General features: G+C 50.7%; 1 protein-coding gene across 2 annotated transcripts in view; it reads left to right on the top strand.

Annotated features, from left to right (window-relative positions):
• The window catches only part of GAPDH (glyceraldehyde-3-phosphate dehydrogenase), a 48,195-nt gene extending 44,347 nt beyond the window's left edge, over positions 1-3,848 (top strand). The window contains exons 1-10 of one of the 2 annotated variants that reach the window (XM_019548941.1): positions 388-543; positions 902-1,008; positions 1,120-1,210; positions 1,390-1,505; positions 1,659-1,740; positions 2,182-2,333; positions 2,492-2,570; positions 2,831-2,914; positions 3,084-3,181; positions 3,544-3,848. In XM_019548941.1, the coding sequence (XP_019404486.1) occupies positions 403-543; positions 902-1,008; positions 1,120-1,210; positions 1,390-1,505; positions 1,659-1,740; positions 2,182-2,333; positions 2,492-2,570; positions 2,831-2,914; positions 3,084-3,181; positions 3,544-3,613 (1,020 nt within the window). In that variant the 5' untranslated portion in view covers positions 388-402 and the 3' untranslated portion in view covers positions 3,614-3,848. Of the gene's footprint in view, positions 1-387; positions 544-901; positions 1,009-1,119; positions 1,211-1,389; positions 1,506-1,658; positions 1,741-2,181; positions 2,334-2,491; positions 2,571-2,830; positions 2,915-3,083; positions 3,182-3,543 lie in introns of those variants that run through there. The other variant, XM_019548940.1, reaches the window with a different exon arrangement.
• Positions 3,849-9,203: the final 5,355 nt, after the last annotated feature.

Here is a 9,203-nt window from a genome sequence, read left to right as displayed (position 1 = left end):
GCGCCGCCGCCTCGGGGCAGCGCTGGGGCCCGGCCCTGGGATCTCCCGGCTTCCTGCCCCCCCCTCCCCCCCGGATCGCGTGTCTGCCTGAGCCCCGAGGCCCCGGGGAATGCAACCTTATGGTGCTGTAACCGGAGCTGCTGCCCCAGGCCCAGTAAACTTAATACCTGACCTTTCTGCAGTGGACCGGGCTGGTTAATCTTCAGCTCCTCTTGCCCTTTGGTCTGCTGCAGCCCGGCAGCCACCATCACCCCCCCCCCCCCACACACACACACACACACAGCTGCTGCCCTGTGGCTCCCCTTGTGCAGAGGAAATGGCAGCTGCTTTGGGGGTGGCACCAGAAATCTCGCCCACCCCAGACTGCAGCACCCCTTCACACTGTCCCGTTCCCACCCCTCCATGTGCCTGGGCCTCAACTTTTATTTCCCTCTCCCTTCCAGATTTGGTCGTATCGGCCGCCTGGTCACCAGAGCTGCCTTCACCAGTGGCAAAGTTGAGGTTGTGGCCATCAATGACCCCTTCATTGACCTCAGCTACATGGTGAGTGGGATTCCTCCACCCTGCTCTTGCCTCCCCTCCCTCCCAGCCACCAGGCTTACTGGGCTTTGGCCAAGCTGCCTCCCTGCAGGATGAGAAGGGAGGAGAAGCAGTGACTCTCCAGTCCCTCCAAAAGCCAAACATTATGGGCACATGAGGTGCGGCAGGGATCGCGGTGAAGGTCTCCTGGCTGGCCTTCAAGACGTATCAAAAGAGCCAGACCCAAGCAAGGTCTTTTCAGGAAGAAGCGGCCAAAAGGGTTGGCAGAGCAAGGGGTGTTGGAGCCTGGAGTGGCAGGGGATCACTGGCGGGATGCAGCCCACGCTTCTTACATTGCTCTTTCCCCTATCCCACCCACCAGGTTTACATGTTCAAGTATGACTCCACACATGGTCGCTTTCATGGCACTGTCAAGGCTGAGAATGGAAAACTTGTGATTAATGGGCATGCAATCACCATCTTCCAGGAGTGAGTGTCCCTTCCCCTTCACTTTCCTCTTGCAGCTTGGGGAAGCAGGGGGTGATGTGGAGGAGCAGAATTTAATAATTGTTGGATGTTAAATGATCTCTTTCTTCTCAGGCGTGACCCCAGCAACATCAAGTGGGGAGAAGCTGGAGCAGAATATGTTGTAGAGTCCACTGGAGTCTTCACCACCACAGAGAAGGCCAGTGTAAGTGGTGGCTGTACCTAGGGTGGATATGTGAGAGGAAGGGTTTAAGCAGGGCTATAGCTCTGTCTTATGCAAGAGGATGTGTTTTGAATGACTTCGGTGTGTGAGGATGTGTATGGCTTCCATGTGTGTAATATCCCCTCATACCTGGGTAGCTAAGAGTATTCTCCCTCTCCTAGGCTCACCTGAAGGGTGGTGCAAAGCGTGTGATCATCTCTGCCCCCTCAGCTGATGCACCCATGTTTGTGATTGGTGTCAACCATGAGAAGTATGACAAGTCTCTGAAAATTGTCAGGTGAGGAATGTGTACCTGTGCAGGACAAGCCTGAGGTGCAAAGTAGACCCCAGTGAGGTGGAGAGTTTTTTTTTTTTTTGTTCCCTGCCTGTGCTCTCCACTGGGATGTTGGCCCTACCTGCCCCAGGCTGATGTCTCTCTCCTTTCCCATAGCAATGCCTCCTGCACCACCAACTGCCTGGCCCCCCTAGCCAAGGTCATTAATGACAACTTTGGCATTGTGGAAGGTCTCATGGTAAGTGACCTGGAAACATCAGGCCTGGATGATAGGGGAGAGCTCTGGCTGGAAGTTCTGTAACAAAGAGGTTGGGCATGGGGGTAAGGGGGCAGTGATGGGGGGTGGTCACTTCCCCCTCCAAGATGTGGTACAATTGCCCATCCTGGCAAACTTCAAAAAGTGTCTTGATGCCCATCTTGCTGGGGTCATCTGATTCCAGGTCTTTCCTGTCCAAGTGCAGGCGGGCTGGACCCAGTGATCTGTAAGATCCTTTCCAGCCCCAAACAACTATGAGACTAACAGGCTTGGCTTTGTGAGTGGGGATTGTTGACCTAGTGGTATAGGAAGGATCACCCTTCCTACTCTGTCTGGACATTGGGGAAGGTAGGGGTCAGCAGGTAGTAGTGAGGTGAAACTCCAGGTGTGTATACTGCATTCTAACTCTGTCCCACCTTCCAGACCACAGTCCATGCCGTCACAGCCACACAGAAGACTGTGGATGGCCCCTCTGGGAAGATGTGGCGGGATGGCAGAGGTGCTGCCCAAAACATCATTCCAGCATCCACTGGGGCTGCCAAGGCTGTGGGAAAAGTCATTCCTGAGCTCAACGGGTAAGTATCTCCACCCTCAACCCCAACGGTTACCTGCATGCAGGAAGGGGGCCAGGATAACCTGCAGCTACAGCCTCCCAGCAGGCTGTGTCAAAACCCTAGTTGACCTGGGAATCATGAATGCACACTCTTCTGGTGACACCTGACTTGCCTTGCAGGAAGCTCACTGGAATGGCATTCCGTGTCCCAACACCCAATGTCTCTGTTGTAGACCTGACCTGTCGCCTGGAGAAAGCAGTAAGTATTGTGAGGTGCAGGACCTGGAGTAGCTTTGGTGCACTTGCTATATATTCTCTCCCGTCCTGATGAGGAGCAGTCCTGCCCTTGCCTTGTCCTAAGGGGACAGGCAGGGATGAGAGTCTCTGTTGGCTGGAATAGCATTTGATAGTCCTAGCTGTGCTGCTATCGGTGTCCTAAGCTGTGGCAGTGATCTGTCTTGGTGGGAGGGCTGGATCAGCTGTCACTTCACGAGTGCATTTATGTGCTCTGTTTTGCAGGCCAAGTATGATGATATTAAGAAGGTTGTGAAGACTGCCTCTGAGGGCCCCTTGAAGGGCATCCTGGGATACACAGAGGACCAGGTGAGGCACTACCACCCTTTCAACAGACCCCAAATGTGTGAACAGCTCTCTTCTATGATGACTGGGATGTCTCAGACAAACTCTCCTGCCATGGGCTGCTTGTGGATCAGAGTCAGCAGCTGCTTTTTGAAATGGGACAATTGTGGTAACAATCTTTCCCTTCTTCCAGGTTGTCTCCTGTGATTTCAACAGTGACACCCACTCATCCATCTTTGATGCAGGTGCTGGCATCGCTCTCAACGATCACTTTGTCAAGCTGGTCTCCTGGTATGAAGGGAATGAGGAGGGGTGAGGGTGGGGATGGCCAGGCAGTTCCCCTGTGGGGTAGGTGGGAGCACTCCAGAGGCCAGTAAGGCCAATGCATGCCTTTGCAGAAGCATAGAATGCAAGGCACCCTGATGGAGTCCCTGTGGTACAGTGTTATAGCTGAAGTTTTGGGAGTGTTCAGGTAGTGGCCTTTTGCAGCTGATCCCTTTCCTTAATACCATCTGCCCTTTTTAGTGTTAGAAGCAACTGCCCTATATGTCTTTCCAGCTGGAAGAAGCTGTTTGGGGTATGGGAGAGAAGGATGGCTGCTAAAGAAATAGCTCATCTTGCTCTAACTGCTTCCTTATTGCTTGTCCCCCTAGGTATGACAATGAATTTGGGTACAGCAACCGTGTGGTGGACTTGATGGTTCACATGGCTTCCAAGGAGTGAACCAGGCACATGGCTCAGCTGCTGCCCGGGGAGGGAGGGGGAGGCTAGAGTCTCTCCTGTCGGATACTGCTGCCCTCCTGTCACCATTCAGTTCTGCAGCCTGCAGTGAGAGGCCAGTGCTGTTCCACCTGCGTTCTCCACTCCCCCACGTGCTTCAAGCTGGGGGGAGGTGAGGAGGTGGCTGGGAACTGACCTGTTTCTATTCTATCTTTCCTCTAATAAAATAATTGCTGTCCCAAAGCATTTGTTTGTTTGGTTTGTCTGCAAGCAAGGGGTGGAGCCTGGGCAAGAAGAGGCTTACAGTAGCTGGGCCCTCCTTTTACCAATGGAAGGGCAGTTACTAAGATGCAAAGAAGTATGTGTAAACTAAAAATACCTCATGAAAACTGCTTTAAGGCTGCAAAATAAAGGACGGTGGCTGAAACACTTTTACTTAAATCCTCCCCCTCCATTCCAGACTACAGTGATACATAGTATAATCCTGTTGCAAACATAGTCTAAAAATAGCTACCTTGTTATCACTAAGGGAAGTGTCAAGCAGTGTGAACTGTAGATATCTGTGCTTGTCATACAGTCCAGACCTCCATCCAGCTGGGTGCAGGAACAATTGATAGCAGTAGTACAAGATTGGGCTTGATATCATTCAGATTACAACCATGTTTCAGGCAGTGATGTCAATGATTTTCATGGGTTCTGCTCATTCTGAAAGGACAGTTTTGACTGGCAGGCAAGTACATGGAATATTCCAAAAAGGGTGGGCAGGGAGTTTAGCCTTTCTTCTTGGCTGATCTCAAACTTCTTTATATGGTCATGCCAGCTCTTGCAGAAATAGGAGATGAACTGCTTTCCTTTCCTCTCACTAACCTCTTGCTCACTTAGGTTAATGTTCTAGGAGCATTTAGAACAAACTAGAATGCCTGCATCTCCCCAATTTATGTGTTGGCTAAGCAGGAGCTGTCATCTTCAAGAGCAGTTGAAACATCCTGTTGCTTTTGTTAGCTGAACAGGCATTTTGTATCTGCCCTTACAGCAAAGATGCTGGTGTTTATGAGGAGCAGAAAGAAGCTTTGGTTGAGGTCCTTAAAAATGCTCAGGTATGGCAATGCACTGAGAGGCAATTAACTTTCAGGTTAGCAAGTGTCAGCCCCAGGAATGGTGTCTGGTCTCCTGTACTATGCATAGGGAGAATAGGAAAGATATTTTAACAACCAAGTAGAGAGCTCACTGGGAATTAAACCTGGAGGAAAGGGGTGGGGGGGCAACAGGGGTCTGAGTAGCTGATGTGGCCAGACAGGTGGTTGGTTTAAGAGGCTGGACTGACATGTCCCTACCCCATCCTAAGCCAGGACAGCTGGTCTAATGATGGAGCTTGGAGGGGGAATTGGCTAGATCTCATTCAGCTGACTTGGGTGCTGGGAAGGAGGAGAGTTTGCAAGTTGGGGTGGTGGTTGGGAGTAGGGGTGTGGAGTGGTATTTTTTTACAGGAAATAGCTTGAGATAAATGAGTTAAAGAATATGGCTGCTTTCCTGAGACCGGGAGAGGGAGGGGCAGGAGTTAGGCAAGCTGATGCACCTAGTCCTGGAAAATCTACTTGCCTAGTGGTTAGGGTGTTCTGTTTGCAGTCTTTCTACTGCAGGGGTGTGCAATTATTTTGGTTGGAGGGCCACTTAATGAGTTTTGGTGAGCTGTCCCCACCCCTTGACCAGTATCCCAGCCCCTGGTCACCATTTTGGGACTGGAAGCCCCACCCCAACCCCTGACCTTTGCCATCAGAAGTCCCTCCCCTTGGGGGAGGGAGTTGCCATCTTGGCACAGGGGGGAAAAAAAACCCATATACTAAAAGTCAAATATCTATTGTGCCATATTTAAATTTTATTTCAAAAAAATATTTTTGTCCTGAATTGTGTGCATTTGCATAGTGTATAGAGGTGATTTTGTAATGGCCCAAAATAAAGTCTTACTCCTGTATATTGTATAGGGGGTGTGTGGGGGGGGTGTTTGGATATAGTTGTGTGTTGGGGGAAAGTGTAGGGTGTGGTGGGAGCAGTTTGTGAGGGTATGGCTGCATGGGGGGGGTAAGGTATGTTGGGGTGTGGGTGAGTGTGTATATGTGGGAGGGTTGTGGGGATCTTGAGTGGGGAGGGTTTAGGTATGGGGGCATGGGGACCCTGCCCCCCCCATGCATAGCAACAGCCCCCACTGCTGCTGATGGCAACAACAGAAGGTGGCAGGCCCTTGGGGTGCTCGGGGCCTGTGTAGGCACAGCTGCCCAACAGTATGCAGCTCCAGCCAGCTCCAGGATCTGCATGTGGCAGCAAGGAGCAAAGCCAGGCCTGCCGCTATTGTGTGGGGCTTGTGTACAGCTCCTGGGACTCGCACATCACTAAATGGAAGCCCCACAGCTGCTCCCTGCTGCCACATGCAGCTCCCAGGACTGCCAGGAAGCAGGGAAGGCAGCCGGCTCCATTGCATGGGGCTTCCCCCCAGGTTGCGTGCAAGTCCTGGGAGCTGCTCAATAGAGGCACCCCAAGGCCCACCTGCTGCCGCTAGTGTTAGCAGCAGGGACTATGTGCTATAGGGAGATTATGGGGTCCCCACAGCCCCAAACCTTGTGCACTTGAGTGCCCCACAGCACCCCCCCCCCAAATACACACACACCCATCCCCTAAACTCCACTCATCCACACCCTGCCCACCCAAGCTCCTTGCTTACACCACCCATGGGGTGCAGGCCCTGGGCTTCATGCTCCTGCCAGCCCCACACTCCTGCCCAGGTGCAGCTTCCCTAAGTGCTGCCCAGAGCAAGCCCTGCAACAGACATGAGGAGGAACTGCTGGAGACCGGGGAAACAAGCAGGTCCCCTGGTGGCTGCAGCAATGACTGCACTGAGAAGCTGTGCGTGCTGGCCAGGGCTGGACCAGGGTCCTCCCACACACTAGAGTGGGAGCAAACCACATGGGCTACTGGGGTACAATTAATTGGTGGAAGCCCATGAACCAAATGAAAAATTACCTGGTGGGCCAGATCCAGCCCATTGGCCATAGTTTGCCTGCCCCTGCTCTACTGGTTTGTGGAAAACCTGGCTCCCAATCCCATCTTCAGCTGATTTGAAAAAAAGGCATTTAAATGCTATAGCCAAAGGGAGTGTAGGCTCTTCTGAATTGGGTGTCTCTTTCTTGTTTTCCCCTTCTCTCCTCTTCCAGCTTTGCTGGAGATGATCAAATTTACATAACACCAAGCCAGGGAGACAGTGATTCTCAACTGAGGCAGTCATCATGAAGTATTTCCAAAGGTGCTGTGCACCTGGCCCCTGTGCCAGGAAGCCTCTTGCTGGGCACCCCAGAGCCCTGTAGACAAGCAGTGCCCAAAGCTGCTCCCTACCCCTGGCAGCCCCTGCAGTCCCAGCAACCTACTTCAAGCTGCACATGCGTTGGGAGGCACACAGGGGCTTACAGAGCCATGACTTTTAGCCCTGTCCCATGCTCCTGGGGCTGCCAAACAAGGCTACAGTTTAGTTGTTGTTGCATGAATCACTGGAGGGGCAGGGTAAGCGTGGCTTCCCCTGCCTTCAGCTACAGATCAGGGGCTATGGAAAAAGCAGTGCACAGTGGGGTGCGGGCTTGCCCCCGCTGTCCTCCCTTGGATAGATTCTAGCTTGGTTGTTCTCAACCAGGGTGCCATTACATGCCAAAACATTATGAACGAGTGTCTCGAGACTGAAAAGTTTAAGAATTATTGTAATAGTCTGATGACCTGTTTGTGAGGGACTGCTTCTGTTAGGACATTTGCTTTGGAGTCTCTCGGGTTTTGGATAGAACAAGAGCATCAAGTAGTTTGGGGTGGGGGGTGCATGCGTGCACATGCACACACACAGGGTTTTGTTTTTTTAAGGAAAATTTTTCATGTCCCAGGTGAAATTAGCCAGGTCGGGTCCAAATCCATGTGAATCATCCAAGAGTGGTATGTGGCTCTGCTAGCAGCAAGTATTCTCCACCTAGCCTTGGTCTTCAGCTACTTCCAGATCCTTTAGCAGGCATCCCATCAGGCCTAAGCCCAGAGGCTTGGGGTTTCGATGCCCCTGAGTTTCACTTGCCCTCAGCCATATGGCCACAGGAGCAAAGTATGGAGGATTGTCCCATTTCCATCAACTCAGTGTGTAGCCAAGATCCTCCCATTGGAAGCTGACCAATGAGAAGCTAACCCTGAGGTTCTCGTAGGGAGTCTTATCCGCAAGCAGACAAGGGTTCAACCTTCTACTACACGGTGACATTTTAATTGCATTACCTCGGTCAGGGTATTTCCTTTACCACCATCATGGTCATATTTCCCTTGCCAGATGAGTATGTGTGCACGTAGGATTGGCAGGATAGTATTATTAGCATTCGATTGTTTTGCGCAGCAGCCTAGTGGGGGCTTGGGTGTAACAGGGAGCCCCCTTTGTACACTTCCCTTCGGGGCATTGACATAACAGAAGTCCCTTTTGTGCATTTCTTTTTCCTTCTTAGTATTGCCAGAGACCTACCACACTCATTGCATGGGTGTGGCAAGGCTCAGAGCAAGCCAGAAAGCTGAAGTGGCTTTCTGTAGGAGAAAACTACAAACTACATCTACATATCAATTGAGCTAAGTGTCACTAAAGAAAAAAGAACTAAAATATCCACTTCAAAGCAAAGCCTGTAAGAGACAAGAAAAGCCAAGGTGCATTGGAAGTATGTCTGTAAACATATCCTGGTGAACACATTCCCCCTTTGATTAAGACCCACTTCTCAAAGCAAACTTCCCATATCTGTCTAAAGTTTTATGCTAAATCAGTCTACATGACTGCATATAACCTAACTCACTTACTGTCCCCAGTGGCCTTTGGTCCTCACTACCTCACATTGCATTTTTCTATATTTCTCACAGTGCATTTTTATATTTAATTTGTCCCATCTTTGTCCTGACTTTCTGTATTTTATGTTTTATACTCTAAAGAATACATTCATTAAAAGGTAAGGCATACCTTGTATTACTGAAATTATTATTATAAGAATGCACTGTAATTGTAATCACTTGAATTGTATTGCTGTATTGGGCTGGTCCCCTGCCCCCGAGTGAATGCGAGTAGGCACAAATCAGTAGATAACTGAATAACAAAGCAAGAGCCTCTGGCTATTATTTGACAATAACCTAGCCAGAGGAACATACCATTACAAAACTCTACTCTACAGGCCATTTTAAGCTAGTCGAGCCACCTGAAACCTGCAAGACAGCCGTTGACTCAGTCCTCAAGGGTGGACTCCCAAAACTGCACCATCAGGCAAAACCCCCAGTGACTGTGACTGACAGCTGTCATGCACTACTCAAGACCCATGTGGGACAGCGATCTCCAGATTGGGCAGCCAAGATGATGCTGGGGGATCACAGAAGTCTGCCAGAAAGGGATAAAAGGCAGTGAAACATGACCCTCAGTGGCACCCTCTCATCCAGCACCCAACCTACCAAGACAGAAGGACAAGAAGAAGAAAACATCACCTTGGAAAAAGCTGACCATCGACAGCAGACTCCAGCGTCCTGGCTAGGTATAAACCAACATCAGTGCTACACTACT

The sequence above is a fragment of the Crocodylus porosus genome, unplaced genomic scaffold, assembly GCF_001723895.1.
Source record: "Crocodylus porosus isolate Cpor-Errol unplaced genomic scaffold, CroPor_comp1, whole genome shotgun sequence".
Classification (NCBI taxonomy): domain Eukaryota; kingdom Metazoa; phylum Chordata; order Crocodylia; family Crocodylidae; genus Crocodylus; species Crocodylus porosus.
Note: the sequence above shows the minus strand (reverse complement) of the source record. Positions and strands in the feature narration are given on the sequence as shown.